The 24,565-nt window shown below is 45.6% G+C and overlaps 1 protein-coding gene across 1 annotated transcript in view; it reads right to left on the minus strand.

The window, feature by feature from the left end:
• LOC137627697 (nudC domain-containing protein 1) overlaps positions 1-24,565 on the minus strand; it is a 70,126-nt gene that overhangs the window by 39,211 nt on the left and 6,350 nt on the right. Inside the window, exon 2 of the mRNA XM_068358927.1 lies at positions 19,856-20,004. Coding sequence (XP_068215028.1) covers positions 19,856-20,004 — 149 coding nt within the window. The remainder of the gene's footprint in view (positions 1-19,855; positions 20,005-24,565) is intronic.

Here is a 24,565-nt window from a genome sequence, read left to right on the forward strand (position 1 = left end):
TATTAAAGGCGATTTTATATCAATGGTTTCCTAAACATGCTAAAAAGCACGATAAAAAATGGCAACCAATGTTTTATTTACATTTATCTCTGATCATAATGAAGAAACAAACTGGAGGTAGGGCTTTGCTTATTACCCAGACATATTTCCCATACTTTTCCCTTAGAACTACATCACATCTTCCTACTTTAGAGATATATATATATATATATATATATATATATATATATATATATATATATATATATATATATATATATATATATATCTATATATATATATATATATATATATATATATATATATATATATATCTATCTATCTATCTATCTATCTATATATATATATATATATATATATATATATATATATATATATATATATATATATATATATATATATATATATATATATATATATATATATATATATCTCTATATATATATATATCTATCTATCTATCTATCTATCTATCTATCTATCTATCTATCTATCTATCTATATATATATATATATATATATATATATATATATATAGATATATATATATATATATATATATATATGTGTTTGTGTATATATATATATATATATATATATATATATATATATATATTTTTGGGCTCAAGCCATGTCGTCCTGATGGAAGTTCCTTAAAGGCAGCTTCCTAGGGTATATTACAACTACAGCGATATTCCCAGAGAATTTACCTTCAGGTACCCAGAATTCTAACTCCTGGAGCGAGTATCCCTAAGAAAGACCTTAGGGATATCGTAAATATCAGTGGACGTATTCTTGACACGCCTCATAGCAATCTATACCCCGAATAGAGTTAACACTTCGTAGGGGTAAAATGGCAAGAAAACGAAAACGATAAGAAAGGGGGGGGGAGCCGTTCATAAGGCATCCCTCCTCCCCGTTTCGAAAGCGTGCCCTGCGCCGCTCACGGCGCCATCTGCATTCCTTTTTGCGTAGCTCTACGACTCGGTGTATTTTCCCTGTTTACTACCCAATCTTGGAATTTTCTCGTTAATAATGCTTTCTCCAACTTCTTCTGCCTCGGATAAGTTGAGTATTATTTCTTTTATGTATAAATGTAGGCTCTTGGTTAAAATTAAAGTTATTAAAAGAGTTATCTTTGATACAAGAGCTGTTGCCTGCTGGAGGCATCATGGATGCTGTCGCTCGCTAGAATAGGATTTATTTGTTAGCAAGAGCGACGTTCCCAGCCCCCTTTGCGCTTAAATATTAGCTACTTAGCTTATTTAGGAATTCTGTTATGATGCGATAGTAATGTGCCTGGCGAAATTACCAAGGCTACCAACACTAGTCTTCGTAGGCTAGTTGTTGGCCTATGTACTTCCTGCATGATAATTAGTCTTCCAAATGTGAAATTATTGCTTTAAGCGTTAGGCAACGTTATACATATTAGTCCTTTTCGAGTACCTTCCAAGATAGTATTGATGTGAGTTTCGGTGAATTAGGTAATCGATTCTCTTAGTGCCTAGGCTAGGTTGTCTTAGGTCATTATAATATTATCTGTTCCCCGTTTGCTCCCTTCTCTTAGGGGAAGGGGCAAACCCTTTCCCTCTGTTTAAGCCTTAGGCTTAACTCTAGTGGTTTATTTGAATTAATCTTCAAATATATCTATGCTGGGGTAGTACTGTACCTTCCCGTTCCAACAGTATTGGTTCAGAGGGTGACAGTACAACAGTGTTTAGTCTGAGCCCGGTTTGTCTGGCATGGGGCAGAGTCTCCCTTGCCGATTGACTCGGGCACTAAGGGTTCCCCCCTTAGTCCACCTTGTTGGGTTCCAGTAGTGATCCCTTTACTCGGTGACTTATCAGACTGTCCTTGCCGTTCCGGTCTCGGGATATGTTCCCTTTTCTGGAAAGGCAATTCCTTCCTTGCCGTGGTTCGTGGGAGGCAGCCAGTAGTGCCGGCCTCCCTCTCGGGTCTTTCTCTAACTGAGATGAACTGTCTTAGTTGGGAATGACCCTTAACCAAGGTAAGGTTGGATAGGACCCTCTGTCCTTCCCTTCTCTTTTTCCGTTCATTGTGTCAGTCGTCTGCATCCTTGCCTAGCCTAGGTTGGGATGAGGAACTGACGTGGTCTCCTGTCGGCCGGCAAAGTGTGCCGACCGGCAGAGACCATTACTGCGAGTGCTGCCCGGTCCTTTCTTGGTCCCTCTATCGCTGCCGTCTGAAAATTCAGTAGGCAGCGGTTAGGAAGCTTGACTTAGTGTCTTCCCCTTCCTTTCGGCACTCTTTCGGGTGCCGGGCTCAGAGACTTATAGTCTCTTAACCCGGCACTCACTCTTTTGTCTTAGTATGTGTTGTCCTTGCCGTCTGCCGGCCTACAGGCCGGCCGTCGGTGGGGAGGGGTGTTCTCCAGTTCTCTTGCTGTCGGTCGGCGTTGGGTGTATACCTTTGCCGGCCGGTCTATTGCTCATCTGCCGGCCACTACAAGTGGGGCCGGCAGCCGAGTGCTGCCTAGTGTGTGGGGGCCAGCCGGCAGGGTTTGTTTACCGCTGCCGACCGGCCCGCGACACTGCCCAGTCAGCCGGCCACTAAATATGATGGCCGGCAACTCAGTGCAAACCGGGTGGCTACGGTCTGGCAACCACTGCCGGCCGGTTCAGGCATGGGTTCTGGAGTTCTCCCAATAAAGGTGATCTGATGTTGTGTACTTGAGATCTACCTTTCGAAAACAAGGGGGGGGGGGTGCTGAGCGGCAATAGCCGGCTGGCACACCACCCTCAGGTACTGTATCAGTCCTCTCTTGGTGGTATATTCAACCAAGGGAGTTCATGATGTAGTAGGTTACAACACTGTCTTTTCTATCTTACTTGTGTTACTGGTATAATCACCTGGTGTCGCCTTACAAGGATAAAAGATAATTCTTTTATTCCTGGCCAGAATGGTATTATTTTACCTTAGGTGTGAGCTACACCTAATTTCCTTTGGAAATACGTTCTCTGGTTATTCTAGTAAAGACTAACTATGTGACTTGGCCGGTGGGCTTCCACAGGTGTTTGTGTGGGTTTCACAAGTAGGTGTCTTTCCCTTATTCTTTTGTTGAATACTCATTTGTTACATGTGAATTAAAATTCACTTGATATTCATGGAAATTTTTCTTCTTTTACAGGAGGAGCATCCGAAGTGTGATAGTGTCTTCTGCAATGTCCGCAGTAAGAACTTTTGCGGACATACCTCGTGTAGGAGGCACGCAGCTTGTGCAGCCTCCAATGATGAACATCGTTACTGGGATCCGCAGGTATGTGCTGTATGTACTAACCTGCTATCAGAGGCTTTTGAATCCCCTAGGTCGGCGGAGTCAAGAGATGCAGCGAGGGAGAGGCTTCGTGTATGGGTAAGGGGTTTTCAGAAAAACACCACTGGACCTTATCTTCCTAACGAGAAGATGAGGGCATACCTTTTTCCCAAGGCTTCCCCTGATGCTGTTGTTCCCCAGCCTCGGCCGGAGATCCCTCTGATCCAGATCCCAGTGGAGGAGGATGTCGCTGACGCCTTGCAGGACATCCAGTTGGACGACAAGATGTCCGACTTGTCTGATCGTGCGGAGCAGGATCTCCTCGCAGAGGGCGAGGAGCAGGATCGAGATCCTATTGCTGTGGAGGAAGAGGTTCCCGTATCATCAGACGTGCCGGTTCAGGTCCCTGAACCTATCCCCTCTACCTCGTCCGCTCTTCCAGCAGAGCTTGGACAGGCTCTCTCTTCCATCGTTGGTATGATCCAACAGATGCAGAGGGAGAATAATCAGAAGGCCGCTACTTTGGAGCTCCAGATGCAGAAGATCACAGCATCACGTGGACCTCCAAAGAAGCTCAACGTTAAGGACCTTCCTCTGTGCTCGGATGCCAACCCGTGGAGATATGCCGAGCACATGCCGATGACGATTGGGAAGATCGTCATGTCGGAGAAACTGGGTTCAGTTCCCCTTGAGGAGGTGGAATTCTGGCCCAGTAGAGGGGCCTACCCGGACTGCTATGTCCGTTTGAAGAAGGAGCCGGCTTCGAAGGAGGAGACGGAACCAAAGGAAGTGATTATCCTAGATCACTCCAAGGCTCAAGCCACCTTGACAGCTGCTTTAAAGGAGAGGGGGTTCTCAAACTCGAAGGTTGCCGCCTTGAGCAAGAAACACCCCTCCTTTGTATCCTCCCCGGCTAGGGCCTTCCCCTTTATGCAAAAGGGGTTTGCGGCCGTCATCAAGGCAGTTGAAGCTGGCAAGCCGTGCCCGTCTTTGGAGGAATGTAAACCTCTATCGCTGGCATTGCCAATGGATAACAAGGACTGGAAGGAGGTGCACCTTACTTTCTCGGTTGGGAAGTTAGACGCCGACATTGCAGGACAGCAGTTCGGCGAAAACCTTCCCAAGTTGTCGGAATTCCTTCTTCGGAGGGAATTGGACACAAAGGAGCGCCTGGCAGCCTCGATGTCTCTCCAGACCAACATGGAGACGATGGCTAGCGACCCCAAGATGCCAGAGATGTTCATGGTTATGGCCAAAATCCATCTGGCCACAGTAACCAAGGACCTCTATTGCTTTGTTAAAGCAAGGAGAGCCTGTAGGGAGTTTGTGTTTGCCTCGGCCACAGTGAGGCACGAACCCAAGAGGCTAATTTCATCCAACATCTGGGGTAAAGATCTCTTTCCCAAGGACGTGGTCAAAGAGATCGTGGACAAGGCTGCCACTGAGAACCGCAATCTTCTCCTGAAGTGGGGCCTGTCCCTTAAGAGGAAGTCTTCTCCGGATGAGGGCCCTCAGCCGAAAGGAAAGGCGAAGAAGTCAAGGTTTTCCTCCCGTCCAGCCAAGTCCTTCAAACAGCAAAGACCACAGCAGCAACAGCCAGCTTTGCCTCCGGTTCCACAACTGGTAGCCCAGACCCCGACCACCTTCCAATGGGTTCCCCAAGCAATGTCATCAGCTTCCCCTGCATTCAATCCCGTGTTCGAGGGACAGTCGACCACGTTTCGTGCAAGACCCAGAGGAGCAGCTAGAGGGTCATCAAGACGCCCCTCTAGGGGACGAGGATTCAGAGGTGGTCGCGGCCAGGGAGGCAAGACTGCAGGACAGTCAAAGTGAAGTGTCGCCGGTAGGTGGGAGACTTCAGTATTTCCGGGATCGCTGGACCTTCGATCCCTGGGCCCACAGCCTTCTCAAAAATGGACTGGGTTGGAGTTGGTACAGTACTCCGCCCCAGTGCCCTCAATTTTTCCAACACTCCACCCCCGTTTTGGAGGAGTACATCCAAGATCTGTTGGAGAAAAAGGTGATCAGGAGGGTAAAGTCCATCAAGTTCCAAGGGAGGCTGTTTTGTGTTCCCAAGAAAGACTCGGGGAAACTCAGAGTCATTCTGGACTTGTCACCACTCAACAAGTTCATAGTGAACCACAAGTTCAAAATGTTAACGTTACAACACATAAGGGCCTTACTGCCCAAGAGGGCATATACCGTCTCCATCGACTTGTCAGACGCATATTGGCACGTTCCAATAAGTCGTCGTCTCTCCCCCTACCTAGGATTCAAGCTACAACAAAAACTTTACGCTTTCAGGGCGATGCCCTTCGGACTAAACATAGCCCCAAGGATCTTTACGAAGCTTGCGAGCGCAGCTCTCAAACAGTTACGCCTAAAAGGGTTCCAGGTAGTAGCCTACCTGGACGATTGGTTGGTGTGGGCAGCATCCAGAGCAGAATGCTTGCAAGCTTCCCTACAAGTGATTCAGTTCCTGGAATATCTAGGCTTCATGATCAACAGAAAGAAGTCTCGTCTTTCTCCAGCTCAGAGGTTCCAGTGGTTGGGAATTCACTGGGATTTAGTGTCACACCGTCTTTCCATCCCGATGTCAAAGAGGAAGGAAATAGCAGGGTCTGTCAGGAGACTTCTAGGTTCCGAGAGGATATCAAGACGCGAACAAGAGAGGGTTTTGGGCTCTCTTCAGTTTGCATCAGTAACAGACCCTGTGCTAAGAGCACAGCTAAAAGATGCAGCGGGAGTATGGAGAACCTTTGCATCGAAAGAGCGAAGGGACGTGAAGAGACCGGTCCCACTTCGGCTACGTTCTCTTCTCAGACCGTGGTCTCAAGCCAGTCGTCTAAAGAGGTCTCTACCTCTTCAGCCACCCCCCCCGTCAGTGACAATCCACACAGACGCCTCAAAGGTAGGGTGGGGGGGTCACTCCCATCGGAAAAAAGTGCAAGGAATCTGGTCCAAGCTATTTGGGACCTTTCACATAAACTTTCTAGAAGCTATGGCAGTACTTCTGACCCTGAAGAAAGTATCCCCACGTCACTCGATCCACGTAAGGTTGGTACTGGACAGCGAGGTGGTTGTGAAATGTCTGAATCGGCGGGGATCGAGATCCCCACCTCTCAACCAGGTGATGTTAGCCATATTCCGACTGGCGGAGAAGAAGAAGTGGCACCTGTCAGCAGTTCACCTTCAAGGAGTCCGGAATGTGACCGCGGACGCTCTATCCAGGGTAACACCGATAGAGACAGAATGGTCCCTAGACGCAGGATCATTCTCTTTCATCTTGAGTCAAGTCCCAGAACTGCAGATAGACCTCTTCGCGACGAAGGACAACAAGAAGCTGCCGAAATATGTGTCCCCATATGTGGACCCCGCGGCAGAAGCAATAGATGCGATGTCCCTCGATTGGAACAGATGGTCCAGGATCTACCTGTTTCCCCCTCACAATCTGATGTTGAGGGTCCTCAACAAACTGAGATCCTTCAAGGGAGTAGCAGCAATAGTGGCCCACAAGTGGCCGAACAGTGTATGGTTCCCTCTGGCTCTGGAACTACGACTGAAGTTCCTACCACTCCCGGACCCAGTTCTGTCCCAGCAAGTCCAGAAGTCGACTGTCTTCGCTTCATTACAGAAGACCCGAACCCTGCAGCTCATGATTTTCTCTCCCTAGCGGTGAAGAAACGGTTCGGAATCTCGAAAGATAGTATCGACTTCCTGGAAGAATACAAGTGTAAGTCTACTAGGAGGCAGTACGAATCTGCATGGAAGAAATGGGTAGCCTTTGTCAAAGATAAGAACCCGCACGAGATCTCTACGGAGTTCTGCCTATCCTTCTTCATTCACCTCCACGGACAGGGGCTGGCGGCGAACACAATTTCTACATGTAAGTCAGCTCTAACAAGACCCATTCTATATGCCTTCCAGGTAGACCTCGCTAACGAAATGTTTAATAAGATCCCAAAGGCCTGTGCTAGGCTTAGACCATCAGCTCCTCCAAAGCCTATTTCATGGTCATTAGACAAAGTCCTTCATTTTGCCTCATTACTAGATAATGAGGAATGTGCGTTGAAGGACCTGACTCAAAAAGTGATCTTCCTTTTTGCCCTTGCTTCTGGGGCCAGAGTTAGTGAGATTGTGGCCCTCTCGAGAGAGGAGGGCCGAGTTCAGTTCCTGGATGGGGGAGAACTGAACCTGTTTCCGGACCCTACGTTTCTCGCTAAGAACGAGTTGCCCACCAACAGGTGGGGTCCCTGGAGAATCTGCCCTCTGAAAGAAGATGCATCTCTATGTCCCGTAGAATGCCTTAAGGTCTATCTTCGTAGAACTTCAGACTTCCATGGGGGCCAACTATTCAGAGGAGAAACATCGGGCTCGAATTTATCTTTAAATCAACTTAGGGCGAAAATTACATATTTTATTCGCAGAGCGGATCCTGACAGTTCACCCGCAGGTCATGATCCGAGGAAAGTTGCTTCATCTTTAAACTTCTTTAATTTTTTGGATTTTGAACACCTTCGTTCATACACTGGCTGGAAGTCTTCCAGGGTATTCTTTCGCCACTATGCTAAGCAAGTGGAGCAGCTAAAGAGGTCTGTGGTAGCAGTTGGTTGCGTCGTTAACCCTGCTGTTTAACTCTGCGAGGAACAGCGAATCATTTGGGACTTGGATTCTTGGGTGAATAGTTAGTTATATATGTTGATATAACTGGTAGTGTAGGCTCTCAGAGCCCACAGTGACTGTTCCAACGTGATGGTGATGGTAACATAAGTACAGACAGGGTGCCAAGCGTTTGCCAACGCTATTGTCAGCAAAGTAGTAACATGGACGTTAAGTTTGATACCGGGGTATGTGTAAGTGACACATATGTTTTCTTTCAGATAATCATTCATCCATGCACTACAGTACTTGTGAAAATTGTTGGTCATCCACCTAGCATATGTACATATTTATGGTGACCATATCTATTTATTGTTTCTCAATAAACTTGTTCTCGGGAACCTTGCGTCTCCTTCACCTATATTTTTTGATTTCATATTGTTTTTTGAGCATTTAGCCTATGTATATTAATCGGGGATATCTATAATAGCCTATTCCCTAATGCAAAGCCTGGATTATACTGGTTTATACTTTCCTTAGCAATAAGGACTCCACCCCTTTCTGAGGACGGTGGTAGCAGCAAGTTTAATCCTACGCAGATATAACCTTTTGTCTATTTTACTTCGACCAGGGTGCTGGTCGGGACTTTTTCTTTTGGATACGGTAGTCCCGTAAGACTTCGCTTCATATAGAGTGAGACCACTATATGGTACTGGCTAGCGAGTGATTCATACATAGGTATATGTACTCTTCGTTCGTTTCTAGAGTCTAGTAAGACTCCTCCCTGTAGGGGGCAGGAAGCACTCTCATGGCTTATGATTAGTGAAAAGATGTATAACGGTAACATCTTAGGTCTGTCAGTCGAGTTGACTAAGAAACATTCTTGAGGAGTACGGCACGTATTGAGAATCCACAGATACAGTAATGCTCTGGTATACTTCCATCAGGACGACATGGCTTGAGCCCAAAAAACGGATTTTGAGCGAAGCGAAAAATCTATTTTTGGGTAAGATAGCCATGTCGTCCTGATGGACCCGCCCTGCTCCTTTTCAAAATAAATATGAGTGAAAAGGATAGTAGGACCCCTCCCTACATACAGTATCTGTAGCACCTCGTGTATCGCTACAAGGAATACAGATGGCGCCGTGAGCGGCGCAGGCCACGCTTTCGAAACGGGGAGGAGGGATGCCTTATGAACGGCTCCCCCCCCTTTCTTATCGTTTTCGTTTTCTTGCCATTTTACCCCTACGAAGTGTTAACTCTATTCGGGGTATAGATTGCTATGAGGCGTGTCAAGAATACGTCCACTGATATTTACGATATCCCTAAGGTCTTTCTTAGGGATACTCGCTCCAGGAGTTAGAATTCTGGGTACCTGAAGGTAAATTCTCTGGGAATATCGCTGTAGTTGTAATATACCCTAGGAAGCTGCCTTTAAGGAACTTCCATCAGGACGACATGGCTATCTTACCCAAAAATAGATTTTTCGCTTCGCTCAAAATCCGTTATATATATATATATATATATATGTGTTTGTGTATATATATATATATATATATATATTTTTGGGCTCAAGCCATGTCGTCCTGATGGAAGTTCCTTAAAGGCAGCTTCCTAGGGTATATTACAACTACGGCGATATTCCCAGAGAATTTACCTTAAGGTACCCAGAATTCTAACTCCTGGAGCGAGTATCCCTAAAAAAGACCTTAGGGATATCGTAAATATCAGCGGACGTATTCTTGACACGCCACATAGCAATCTATACCCCGAATAGAGTTAACACTTCGTAGGGGTCAAATGGCAAGAAAACGAAAACGATAAGAAAAAGGGGGGAGCCGTTCGTAAGGCATCTCTCCTCCCCGTTTCGTAAGCGTGCCCTGCGCCGCTCGCGGCGCCATCTGCATTCCTTTTTGCGTAGCTATACAACTCGGTGTTTTTCCCTGTGTTTCTACCAAAATCTTGGATTTACTCTCGTATTATGCTTTCTCCAACTTCTTCTGCTTCGGATAAGTTGAGTACTATTTCTTTTATGTATAAATGTAGGCTCTTGTTTAAAATTAAAGTAATTAAAAGAGTTATCTTTGATACAAGAGCTGTTGCCTGCTGGAGGCGTCATGGACGCTGTCGCTCGCTAGAATAGGATTTATTTGTTAGCAAGAGCGACGTTCCCAGCCCCCTGCGCTTTAATAATTAGCTGCTTAGCTTAATTAGGAATTCTGTTATGATGCGATAGTAGTGCGCCTGGCGAAAGATTTGCCTAGGCTGACCAACACTAGTCTTCGTAGCCTAGTTGTTGGCCCTTGTACTTCCTGCATGATAATTAGTCTTCCAAGTGTGATTTTATATTGCTTAAAGCGTTAGGCAACGTTAAACATATAAGCCTTTTTTCGAGTATTTTCCAAGATAGTATTGGAGTGAGTTTCGGTGATTTAGGTAATCGATTCTCTTAGTGCCTAGGCTAGGTTGTCTTAGGTCTTTATAATATTATCTGTTTCCCCGTTTGCTCCCTTCTCTTCGGGGAAGGGGCAAACCCTTTCCCTCTGTTTAAGCCTTAGGCTTAACTCTAGTGGTTTGTTTGAATTAATTTTCAAATATAACTATGCTGGAGTAGTACTGTACCTTCCTGCTCCAACTGAATTGGTTCAGAGGGGGACAGTACAGCAGTGTATTAGTCTGAGTCCGTGTTGGTCTAGCGTGGGGCAGAGTCTCCCTTGCTGCCTGATACGGGCATAGGAGGTTTATCCTCCTTGGATCACCTTGGAGGGTTTCGGTAGTTATGATCCCTTCGCTCGGTGACCCCTCAGACTTGTCCTCTTTGCTGTTCCGGGTTCGGGATATGTTCCCTTTCCGGAATAGCAATTCCTTCCTTGCCTTGGTTTTAGGGAGGCAGCCAGTAGTGCCGGCCTCCCTCCCTGGATTTCTCTGGCTGAGATGAGCTTTCTTAGTTTGGAATGATCCTTAACCAAGGCAAGGTTGGACAGGACCCTCTGTCCTTCCCTTCTATTTTTCCGTTTCCTTTGTGTCAGTCGTCTCACATCCGTACCTAGCATAGGTTAGGATGGGGAGCTGACGTGGTCCCCTGTCGGCCGGCAGAGTGTGCCGACCGGCAGAGACCCTATCTCTTGAGTGCTGCCCGGTCCTTTCTTGGTCCCTCAACCGCTGCCGGCTGTAAATTCAGTAAGCAGTGGTTAGGAAGCCTGACTTAGTGTCTCCCCTTCCTCTCGGCACTCTTTCGGGTGCCGGGCGCAGAGGTTCATAGCCTCTTAGCCCGGCACTCATTCTGTTGTCTTCTTATGTGTTGTCCTTGCCGGCCGTCGGTAGGGGGCCGGCCGTCGGTAGGGGGCGTTCTCTAGTTCTCTTGCTGTCGGTCGGCGGTGGTTATATGCCTTTGCCGGCCGGTCCTTTTGCTCATCTGCCGGCCGCTATGAGTGGCGGCCGGCAGCCGAGCGCTACCTGGTGTGGATGCCAGCCGGCAGGGTTTGCTTACCGCTGCCGGCCGGCCTGCTACATTGCTCAGTTAGCCGGCCACTAAGAGTGATGGCCGGCAACACGGTGCTACCCGGGTGGCTACGGACCGGCAACTACTGCCGGCCGGTTCAGGCATGGGAACTGGAGTTCTCCCCAATAGGGGTGATCTGAAGTTGTATACTTGAGACCTACCTTTGAAAAAACGGGGGGGGTACTGACCGGCAAGAGCCGGCCGGCACACCACCCTCATGTACTGTATCAGTTCTTTCCTGGGTGGTGTATTCTACCAAGGGAGACCATGATATAGTAGGTTACAACACTGTTTTTCTAACTTACTTGTGTTGCCTTGTGCAATCACTTGGTGTCGCCTTACAAGGATGAAAAGAGAATTCTTTTCACCTCTAGCCAGAATGGTAAAATCTTACCTTAGGTGTGAGCTACACCTAATTTCCCTCGGGAAATATGATCTCTGGTTATTCTAGCAAAGACTAACCACGTGATTTTATGGCTGGTGGGCTTCCACAGGTGATTGTGTGGGTTTCACAAGTAGGTGTCTTTCCCTTATTCTTTGTGAATGCTCATATATACATGTGAATTGAAATTCACTTGATATTCATGGAAATTTTCTTCTTTTACAGGAGGAGCATCCGAAATGTGATAGCGTTTTCTGCAATGTCCGCAGCAAGAACTTTTGCGGACATGTCTCGTGTAGGAGGCACGCGGCTTGCGCAGCCTCCAAGGATGATCATCGCTACTGGGATCCGCAGGTATGTGCAGTGTGTACTAACCTGCTATCAGAGGCTTTTGAATCCCCTAGGTCGGCGGAGTCAAGGGATGCAGCGAGGGAGAAGCTCCGTTTATGGGTAAGGGGTTTCCAGAAGAACACCACTGGACCTTATCTTCCTAATGAGAAGATGAGGGCATACCTTTTTTCCCAAGGCTTCTACTGACGCTGTTGTTCCCCAGCCTCGGCCGGAGATCCCTCTCGTCCAGATCCCAGTGGAGGAGGATGTTGCGGATGCCATGCATGACATCCAGCTGGATGACAAGATGTCTGACTTGTCCGACCGTGCGGAACAGGACCTCCTCGCAGAGGGTGAGGAGGAGGATCAAGATCCGATTGCCGTGGAGGAACAGTTTTCCGTGCCTTCAGACGTTCCGGTTCAGACCCCTGAACCTATCCCCTCTACTTCGTCCGCTCTTCCAGCAGAGCTGGGACAGGCTCTCTCTTCCATCGTTGGTATGATACAACAGATGCAGAGGGAGAATAATCAGAAGGCCGCTGCAATGGAGCTCCAGATGCAGAAGATCACAGCATCACGTGGACCTCCAAAGAAGCTCAACGTGAAGGACCTTCCTCTGTGCTCGGATGCCAACCCGTGGAGATATGCCGAGCACATGCCGATGACGGTCGGGAAGATCGTCATGTCGGAGAAACTGGGCTCAGTTCCCCTTGAGGAGGTGGAATTCTGGCCCAGCAGAGGGGCCTACCCGGACTGTTATGTCCGTCTGAAGAAGGAGCCGGCCTCGAAGGAGGTGATCATCCTGGATCACTCCAAGGCTCAAGCTACCTTAACATCTGTGTTGAAGGAGAGGGGGTTCTCAAACTCTAAAGTTGCTGCTTTGAGTAAGAAGCACCCCTCCTTCGTATCCTCCCCGGCTAGGGCCTTCCCCTTTATGCAGAAAGGGTTCACGGCCGTTTTGAAGGCGGTTGAAGCTGGCAAACCATGTCCATCTCTGGAGGAATGCAAGCCATTGTCTTTGGCTTTGCCGTTGGACAACAAGGACTGGAAGGAGGTACACCTCACCTTCTCGGTTGGGAAGTTGGACGCCGATATCGCAGGTCAACAGTTCGGCGAAAACCTTCCCAAGTTGTCGGAATTCCTCCTACGGAGGGAATTGGATACAAAGGAGCGTCTGGCAGCCTCGATATCTCTCCAGACAAATATGGAGACAATGGCTAGTGACCCCACGATGCCTGAGATGTTCATGGTAATGGCCAAAATCCATCTGGCCACGGTGACTAAGGACCTCTATTGCTTTGTCAAAGCGAGGAGGGCCTGCAGGGAGTTTGTGTTCGCCTCGGCCACAGTGAGGCATGAACCCAAGAGACTCATCTCATCCAGCATCTGGGGTAAAGATCTCTTTCCCAATGAGGTGGTCAAGGAGGTGGTGGACAAGGCAGCCACTGAGAACCGAAATCTTCTCTTTAAGTGGGGCCTGTCCCTTAAGAGGAAGTCTTCCCCTGATGAGGGCCCTCAGCCGAAAGGAAAGGCGAAGAAATCAAGGTTTTCTTCCCGTCCAACCAAGACTTTCAGACCACAACGTCAGCAGCAGCAGCAGCCAGCTTTGCCTCTGGTGCCACAACTGGTAGCCCAGACCCCGACCACCTTCCAATGGGTACCCCAAGCCGTGTCATCAGCATCCCCGGCATTCAATCCAGTGTTCGAAGGGCAATCGACCACGTTTCGAGCAAAGCCCAGAGGGGCAGCCAGAGGTTTGGCGAGACGCCCCTCTAGGGGAAGAGGATTCAGAGGTGGTCACGGCCAGGGAGGCAAGACTGCAGGGCAGTCAAAGTGAAGTGTCGCCGGTAGGAGGGAGACTACAGTATTTCCGGGATCGCTGGACCTTCGATCCCTGGGCCCACAGCCTGCTCAAAAATGGACTGGGTTGGAGTTGGTACAGTACTCCGCCCCTGTGCCCTCAATTTTTCCAACACTCCACCCCCGTTTAGGAGGAGTACATTCAAGAACTGTTGGAGAAAAAGGTGATCCGGAGGGTAAAGTCCATCAGGTTCCAAGGGAGGCTGTTTTGTGTTCCCAAGAAAGACTCGGGGAAACTCAGAGTCATTCTGGACTTGTCACCACTCAACAAGTTCATAATGAACCACAAGTTCAAGATGTTAACATTACAACACATAAGGGCCTTACTGCCCAAGAGGGCATATACCGTCTCCATCGATTTGTCAGACGCCTATTGGCACGTTCCAATAAGTCGCCGTCTCTCCCCCTACCTAGGATTCAAGCTACAACAAAAACTTTATGCTTTCAGAGCGATGCCTTTCGGGCTAAACATAGCTCCAAGGATCTTTACGAAGCTTGCGAGCGCAGCGCTCAAACAGTTACGCCTAAAAGGGTTCCAGGTAGTAGCCTACCTGGACGATTGGTTGGTGTGGGCAGCATCCAGAGCGGAATGCTTGCAAGCTTCCCTACAGGTGATTCAGTTCCTGGAATATCTAGGTTTCATGATCAACAGAAAGAAGTCTCGTCTTTCTCCAGCTCAGAGGTTCCAGTGGTTGGGAATTCACTGGGATCTAGTGTCACAGCGTTTTTCCATTCCAATGTCGAAAAGGAAGGAAATAGCGGAGTCTGTCAAGAGACTTCTAGGTTCCGAGAGGATATCAAGACGCGAACAAGAGAGGGTTCTGGGCTCTCTTCAGTTCGCATCAGTAACAGACCCAGTGCTAAGAGCACAGCTAAAAGATGCAGCGGGAGTTTGGAGAACCTTTGCATCAAGAGAGCGAAGAGACTTGATGAAGAGACCGGTCCCACTTCGGCTACGTTCTCTTCTCAGACCGTGGTCTCAAGCCAGTTGTCTAAAGAGGTCAGTACCTCTTCAGCCACCCCCCCCCCCCGTCAGTGACAATCCACACAGACGCCTCAAAGGTAGGGTGGGGAGGTCACTCCCATCGGAAAAAAGTGCAAGGGACCTGGTCCAAGCTATTTGGGACTTTTCACATAAACTTTCTAGAAGCTATGGCAGTGCTTCTTACCCTGAAGAAAGTATCCCCACATCACTCGATCCATGTAAGGTTGGTACTGGACAGCGAGGTGGTAGTGAAATGTCTGAATCGGCAGGGATCGAGATCTCCACCTCTCAACCAGGTAATGATAGCTATATTCCGACTGGCGGAGAAGAAGAAGTGGCACCTGTCAGCAGTTCACCTTCAAGGAGTCCGGAATGTGACCGCGGACGCTCTATCCAGGGTTACACCGATAGAGTCGGAATGGTCCCTAGACGCAGGATCATTCTCCTTCATCTCGAGTCAAGTCCCAGAACTGCAGATAGAACTCTTCGCGACGAAGGACAACAAGAAGCTGCCGAGATATGTGTCCCCGTACGAGGACCCCTTGGCGGAAGCAGTAGATGCGATGTCCCTCGATTGGAATAGATGGTCCAGGATCTACCTGTTTCCCCCTCACAATCTGATGTTGAGGGTCCTCAACAAACTGAGATCCTTCAAGGGAGTAGCAGCAATAGTGGCCCACAAGTGGCCGAACAGTGTATGGTTCCCTCTAGCTCTGGAACTACGACTAGAGTTTCTACCACTCCCGGACCCAGTTCTGTCCCAGCAAGTCCAGAAGTCGACTATCTACGCTTCATTACAGAAAACCCGGACCCTGCAGCTCATGATTTTCTCTCCCTAGCGGTGAAGAAACGGTTCGGAATCTCGAAAGATAGCATCGACTTCCTGGAAGAATATAAGTGCAAGTCTACTAGAAGGCAGTACGAATCAGCATGGAAGAAATGGGTAGCCTTTGTCAAAGACAAGAATCCGCACGAGATCTCTACGGAGTTCTGCCTATCCTTCTTCATCCACCTCCACGGACAGGGGCTGGCGGCTAACACGATTTCTACATGTAAGTCAGCTCTGACAAGACCCATTCTGTATGCCTTCCAGGTAGACCTCGCTAACGAGATTTTTAACAAGATCCCGAAGGCCTGTGCTAGGCTTAGACCTTCAGCTCCTCCAAAGCCTATTTCATGGTCTTTAGACAAAGTCCTTCATTTTGCCTCATTGCTGGATAATGAGGAGTGTGCACTGAAGGACCTGACTCAAAAAGTGATCTTCCTTTTTGCCCTAGCTTCTGGGGCCAGAGTTAGTGAGATTGTAGCCCTCTCGAGAGAGGAGGGCCGGGTTCAGTTCCTGGATGGGGGAGAACTGAACCTGTTTCCGGACCCTACGTTTCTCGCTAAGAACGAGTTGCCCACCAACAGGTGGGGTCCCTGGAGAATCTGCCCTCTGAAAGAAGATGCATCTCTATGTCCCGTAGAATGCCTAAAGGTCTATCTTCGTAGAACTTCAGACTTCCATGGGGGCCAACTATTCAGAGGAGAAACATCGGGCTCGAATTTATCTTAAAATCAACTTAGGGCGAAAATTACATATTTTATTCGCAGAGCGGATCCTGACAGTTCACCCGCAGGTCATGATCCGAGGAAAGTTGCTTCATCCTTAAACTTCTTTAACTTTATGGATTTTGAACACCTTCGTTCATACACTGGCTGGAAGTCTTCCAGGGTATTCTTTCGCCACTATGCTAAGCAAGTGGAGCAGCTAAAGAGGTCTGTGGTAGCAGTTGGTTGCGTCGTTAACCCTGTTGTTTAACTCTGCGAGGAACAGTGGATTTAATTGGGACTTTGATTCTTGGGTGAGTGTATAGTTATATGCGTTGCTATAACTAGTAGTGAAGGCTCTGGGAGCCCACAATGACTGTTCCAGCGTCATGGTGATTGTAGCACAAGTACAGACAGGTGTGCCGAGCGTTTCTGACGCTAATGTCAGTGGATAGTAACATGGACGTTTAACTTTGATACCTTGGTATGTGACAAGTGACCTGATTGTTTTCTTTCAGATAACCATACATCCATGCACTACAGTACTTGTGTAAATTGTTGGTCATCCACCTATCATATGTATATAATTGTGGTAACCATGTCTATTTATTGTTAATTATAAACTTGTTCTCGGGAACATTGCGTCTCCTTCACCTATATTGATTTCATTTTAATTACTGAGCATTCAGCCTATGTATATTAATCGGGGATATCTATAATAGCCTGTTCCTTAATGCAAGCCTTGTTGCACTGGTTTATACTTTCCTTAGCATAAAGGGCTCCATCCTTCTCTGAGGACGGTGGCGGCAGCAAGTTTAATCCTACGCAGATATAACCTTTTTGTCTATTTCTACTTCGACCAGGGTGCTGGTCGGGGTTTTTCCCTTGGATGCTGTAGTTCCGTAAGGACTATGCTTTACTTCATATAGAGTGAGACCACTATATTGTATTGGCTTGCGAGTGATTCATACATAGGTATATGTACTCTTCGTTCGTTTCTAGAGTCTAGTAGGACTCCTCCCTGTAGGGGGCAGGAAGCGCTTTCATGGCTTATGATTAGTGAAAAGATGTATAACGGTAACATCTTAGGTCTTTCAGTCGAGTTGACTAAGAAACATTCCTGAGGAGTACGGCACGTATTGAGAATCCACAGATACAGTAATGCTCTGGTATACTTCCATCAGGACGACATGGCTTGAGCCCAAAAAACGGATTTTGAGCGAAGCGAAAAATCTATTTTTGGGTAAGATGGCCATGTCGTCCTGATGGACCCGCCCTGTCCCTTTTCAAAAAAAAAAAAAAGAAAAGAAAAGGGCTGTAGGACCCCTCCCTACATACAGTATCTGTAGCACCTCGTGTATCGCTACAAGGAATACAGATGGCGCCGCGAGCGGCGCAGGGCACGCTTACGAAACGGGGAGGAGAGATGCCTTACGAACGGCTCCCCCCTTTTTCTTATCGTTTTCGTTTTCTTGCCATTTGACCCCTACGAAGTGTTAACTCTATTCGGGGTATAGATTGCTATGTGGCGTGTCAAGAATACGTCCGCTGATATTTACGATATCCCTAAGGTCTTTTTTAGGGATACTCGCTCCAGGAGTTAGAATTCTGGGTACCTTAAGGTAAATTCTCTGGGAATATCGCCGTAGTTGTAATATACCCTAGGAAGTTGCCTTTAAGGAACTTCCATCAGGACGACATGGCCATCTTACCCAAAAATAGATTTTTCGCTTCGCTCAAAATCCGTTATATATATATATATATATATATATATATATATATATATATATATATATATATATATATATATATATATATTTATATGTATACACATATACATACCTACATATATACATACATACATATATACATAAATACATGCATACATATATATATATATTACTGTATATATATGGGTTATGGAAAAAATCCGCGAAGTGGTGAATCCGCGATGGTCGAACCGCGAAGTAGCGAGGGTTCACAGTATATGCGGTATCTGGCCGATAGTTGGCGCAGGTGGGCACACCCGCAACCTTCATGGCGATCGCTCGCGAGTTTTTGTGTTTTTCTGTCGAGCCGTCGGAGACGTCAGCTATTATATATTCACCGGCTAAGTTTAATATTTAAAAACATCGGTTTCAAAAATCCTGTAAAGAATTTACTGTTTACTTGCTTTCTCCACCACGAGTTTCCGAGAGGAACTGATCCCTGGGATCTCTCAGGCTAGGACATTCAGTCAAGGAACACTAAATGTAAGGGAAACCACAACATCTTCACAGCATAGTTGGTATTTGTCAGCCAACAAGAACTCATGTGCTAAATGAGAGTACCCAATGCTGAGTCAACAGAGATCAGTTCCCAGTCATCTGGACATGTTACTGTATCATTCCATGGAGATATAATACTAATAAACTCCCTAATTTTATTCTGATCTTCAGAATCCCCAATGTTATCAGAGATCATTCAGTACTAAGCAAAAAGTAATTTCACTAAAGTAAGTAATGCCTTAGAAATAATTTGACATCAGGTTTCCTTTCTAATCAGTCTTCATTTCCATTTCCTGGTATACCTACGTGAGCTGAAATTAATAAGTTATCCGGGTGAGGGAAAGGCACTGAAGTTACTCCGGCTGCGGAAACAAAATATTGTTTCGGAGCGCTACCGCTGGTAGGTCTAGAGGAAGGATTGGTTGCCATCCTGGGAGAGGGAGCCTCACTCTCACCTTGTGTCCCTCACCCGGAGAACCTCCACAAGGCATTGTCTATATGAAGAGACTGGGAGCCCTAAAGAAGTCCACAGATGACATACCATGTCAGCAGAGAAAGATTCCCCTGCGGAGAAAGTCCAAGTCGCTTCTCTAGGGGAAGCAATAGGGACTTCCGAACCGCAGAAATAAGAGGGTGAGGTTTCTTTGATTTCAAGTATGAACCCGAAGAGAAAGAATCCCTCTTAGTCGTCTTCTTCTAAGTTTACCAAATCGCTTCTACTGGGAGGGAGCCCACTCCCTGTACATATTACATGGAGACTGCTGCATACAGCTGAGCCCTCTACACGCAGGACAAAATGTATTTTAGGCTCGTAGGTTCTTTAATTGGTTTTTTAAATCGAGTAAAACGGAGATCAGACAACATCCGTTCTCTTCCGAGCCGAAATAAAAAGCGGCTTGTGTTGGCTACTGCATGTGTGAGTAGGGTGGTTGGTCTACCCCGGTAACTAGCGGAGGGTGTTGGCCCCTCGCTAAATGTTTTACGTCTAGTTTCAGATGTTGCCGAAATATATCTCCAAAATAAAGAGCTGAAAAGTTTGTATTTGGTGCTGGAACAAATACTATATGAATTTAACTTTCTCAGTATAGTGGTGAAAACAAATATCTTAATCTATACAGTGTCATACCTTTGAGAAGTTATTCTTCAAAAGATGGCCCTTACTGCTAAAATAGTAAACGCAGGAAGTATCAAAGGGATCTCCGAAAAGATGATTATGAAGTGCCTCAAGTCTTGTATGGAGATAAAAAGAAGAACTGTTATGTCTTTTCTCTAATCCTGAAATATAAAAATATTTAATTAGACACTACTGTAAATATAACAAATTTTAAAAGTAACATGTACATTTCATAGCTATCCAAACCAGAATCCTCTTAAAATTGGACATAACTTCAGACTGAGATGAAACAACTGTTGAATAGTTAACAAGGCAGTTGGATAGAGATAGTTGGTGTGAAGGGAAAGACCCACACAACCACCAGTCACAGACTATTCCCTTTTAACGTTAGGTAAAAGACTAAGAGGGGTGGTTAAGGTGGGAAATGTAATTCAAAGGACTCAAGTTTGTATACAAATGACTTGAAAAAAATTTTATTGGACATACAATGAATACAGCAAAACTTGAATCCATTTTAAAATACAGTACAGTCAGCCGTCGATACAGGGGTTAGGTAACAGAGACAGGCACAAAGACCCAGAATCCACAAATGTTTACCGCACTAGGGCGAGTCAACTCATAACCAAGCAACTCGGTGACCTTTGCCTCCACACTAGGTCACTAGGTAACCCACTGGGTACAATGTTTTCATGTGGTTTTACCATGGTATTGTAGTTCATACAACAGTACTTCCCAGAGGTAATTACATATTATTTACACAGCTTCAGTACAATGTAAGATAAATCATAACACATAAGTCATTACCACACCATGCTATATATAAGTAACAATAAAACCCTTATTTGTATCTAACAACACTTGCTGATACTGCAGAGTAAAAAAGATCACTAATAGTTGAAGGATGAAATGCATCAAAAACTGAAAACAAAAGTATAAAAATGCTTTAATGAAGCATGATTTTTTAGAATGCAGTAATGTCTGCTTAAGATAGTTGGTCAGCTGACGAAATTGAATGACATGTTTTAAGGTTTTGTATACAATATAATACTGTACCGTAAACACATTTTCAGTAGTTCTTTTTCAATGGATGTATGAATATTTATCCTACTACAAGTGAAAAAAAAAAATGAAATAAAAATTGATGGTAAAACATCACTAACGTTTACAAGTTCTACCTACCAAGATTTGTGATGCACTACGCTTTAAGGATTCATTCATTGAACATGAAGTGTACGCTACACATACACTACAGTAGTATACAGTACAGTACATGAACTGTAAAGAGCCCCTGTCTACACAATCATAAACTAGCTAATTGACTAACACACTTTTTCTCTCAGCAAAAATATAACAAATTTGGAAATCCCAACTATAAAAACCTTGAGCTATTTACACTGAAGATATATTTTGGCATTTGCTGAAACTACCCATAAGACTTTTATCCGAGGTGTAATTGCGCACCACTAGTTAGCAGGGGCTATACCTGGGATTAGAGTCCCGCTCAAGCTCGTTAATTTCTTTGGTATCTGGAACCTCACCATCCTTGTGGGCTAAGGATAGGTGGTTTGGGGGAGCCAATAGGTCTACCTGTTGAGTCATTAGCAGCCATTACCTGGACCTCCCTGGTCCTAGCATGAATGGAGAGGAGGCTTGGGTATATATGGACAGTCTCTAGGGCATTGTCCTGCTTGCTAGGGCAATACCACTGTCCCTTGCCTCTGCCATTCATGAACAGCCTATAAAACCGCTCACACTCGCACAAGTAACAATACGTCACTTTGAAAGGTTATGGCGGGACCAGCATGTGTAAACAGCTCAAGGTTAGTCTAGTTAGGAAAATTACATATTATTTCTGGCACTATATAAAAACTCTTTTGCTATTTACAGTGAACACTCACCATTTGGTGGGTGGAACACGAGCTGTTCAGAGGCACCCGGTAACCTCGCTAACTCTTAAATATATGATGAGGCTAACGGCCAGAGCAATTTGAGGGAAGATGTTAGAGATATGCATTGTGACTTAACCAGGTAAAATCAATTTGGGAAGTACTGGATAACCTCCAGGTGTGAAGCTGTAGCAAAGCTACTGCTTTGTGGTACATCTTTATGTGTGGTTGCCTGAGTAGATCGGGAATTGGATGGAGCTCCCTCCGTGAGCGTATGAAAGTCTAGGAACCATTCTGCATGCTGCCCCTTCTGAACTATTAGGGTCAGAGAGATCTTGCGATGTTCTTATCTTATTGAGATGCCTCCTTACTAGCCAGAAGGGGGGGAACGCATTGACGTCCATGTTGTCCCACAGGTGTTGAAAGGCGTCTTACCAGTCCGCATGGGGATCTGGTACTCAGGAGCAGTACACCGGAAGCTTCCAGTTGAGGGACATCTCAAACAGGTCGATCATCTGCAAACCCGAAAAAGTTAAAGTAATCTGATGTTTCAAAGATCAATCAGAGCCAACTATCTGAGTCTTTCTGCTCAGATTGTCTGCCAAAATGTTCATCTTGCCCAGGATGAATCAGGCTGATAGATCAACAGAGTTGTCTTCCATCCATCTTATTACAAGTACAGTACAGAATTTCTACAGTTAGATGGCAAAGGGGCTGTGAAAAGTAACTCCTTGTTTGTTTATGTATGGTGCTCCGGTGGAGTTGTCGCTCATCAGCAACACGGAGTGACCTGAAAGGGGCAGATGGAATTACATGAGGACCAGAAAGGCTTCCTTCATTTCCAGGAGGTTTATATGGCAATGTCACTTGGACTTGGACCACAGCCCACAGGTCGTGTGATGCAACAGGTGAGCCCGTCACCCTTTTTTTGATGCATGTGTGAGGAGCATCAGTTTGTGGGGAGGAGATCAGTTGCTGACAGCCACCAACTCAGGTCTATCTTCTGCTCCGACCTTATCAGAACCAGAATATTGGGAGGGTCTTTGTGCTGAGACCAAAAAGTTTTCAGCTGCCACTGAAAAGGGTGTGTTCGCAGCAACCGTCTCTCCAAAGAGGAAGGGTATCCCAGCGGTCTTTGCCATCGATGTGCTGGTAGCGAGTCCTGCGCCAGAACAGGCGAGCTGCTTGTTTCATCCTCTCTATTCTGCCTAGTTTGGTATCGATATTCATACCTAGATGTACCAGATCTTGTGAGGGTTGCAGAGACGACTTCTCGTGATTCACCACGATGTAGGATGAACGTAAGGTGGGCGAGAAAAGGCTGAGGTCACTAAGTCCAGACACACGAGAACCTTTAGGTACAAGACCTCCAGAGTCTTGGGAGAGGATCAAAATGAACCCCTGGGCACTGCTTCTCTGGGGAAAGCAAGGGACACTTCAAAACTACAAAGTTGTCACAGGATTAAAGGGCCACCACTCATATTCGATCGGCCTCTGGAGGAGCCCGATCGAGCAGTCAGAATGACAGGAAGAGGCAATGGAGTCAAACTGCGAGGTTTCTTTGCCTTCAAGGATGACCCCAAAGGACAAAGGCTGTGAGGTTTGGTCTATGCCACTGAGATAACGGTGCCACAATGGTGTCCTTCTTTGTCATGACAAACCCTCATAGTTAATCCTCACATCAAGCACACCTGAAAAGAGAGGGAAAGTTATTAGTTTTAGGCCAGTTGTTTATTGTCAGTTTATGGGAGTGAACGACAAAGTCTGTTCTCTTCCGAGCCAAAATAAAAAGTGATGTACAGTACTGGATTGTTACTATTGTTGTGCAAGTGTGAGCAGGTTGGCAGGTATAACAACCCGCTCAACCCCGCTAATTAGCGGTGGGTAGTTACAAATCACTTAAAAGTCGTATGGTTAGTTACCGAGGTAAGGAAAGATATGCACTGCGTCCTTTCCCAGTAAGTACACTCTGCACTAATACAGGCCATTTTATTATTATTATTATTATTATTATTATTATTATTATTATTACTATCATTATTATTATTACCAAAAGCTGCTGCCAAAATCTGTCTTTATTGTAAATAGCAAAAGGGTTTGTATATAGTGCCAGAACACCTTATTTTAACACCCTCTCTTTACATTAAATTTTAATTTATTATCACTCCAATTCCTTTCCTTTCTTTTCATCATTTTTACCTAATTATTTTCAGCTATTTCCATTTAATATTATTTTATTCCTTCCAGCATAATAAATTTCCCAGTAGAAGCATTACATTTTAAATACCTAGAATGAAAAAAAGACTTTTTAGTCCACAATATTTTGTTTATAAGACAATTGTACTGTGTATTTCAGAAAAAAACATTTGTCCAGAGAATAAAGAAACACATTATTCTAAAATTACATAGCTATGTCTACCTCCCTTCAGAGATTGATCTGTTTGTTTTATAAGGAAATGTTCTCGCTATATCTCTTATTTCTTATTTTTTTTAAGAAATCTCTCTCAACATAGCATAAGGTAAGAACATGAAATATTTACTGCTCTAATTTCCAGTCCCCTTGGACTTGTTAAAAATTAGTTGTGGTCAAAATGGAAAAAAAATGGAAGGCAACTTTAACTGATTTATATACCTAAGAGAACTGGTTAGGAGAAAAGTCATTGAAATTCATTTCATCTTTAATCTGGTGTGTCAGATTAACTTATTGTAGAGGATTAATCTTTGTTTTATTTTTTATCTTTTCATTGTTTGTTAAATCCTTTTGAGAGAGAGAGAGAGAGAGAGAGAGAGAGAGAGAGAGAGAGAGAGAGAGAGAGAGAGAGAGAGAGAGAGAGAG

Source organism: Palaemon carinicauda, chromosome 35 (assembly GCF_036898095.1).
Source record: "Palaemon carinicauda isolate YSFRI2023 chromosome 35, ASM3689809v2, whole genome shotgun sequence".
In the NCBI taxonomy this organism is placed as follows: Eukaryota; Metazoa; Arthropoda; class Malacostraca; order Decapoda; family Palaemonidae; genus Palaemon; species Palaemon carinicauda.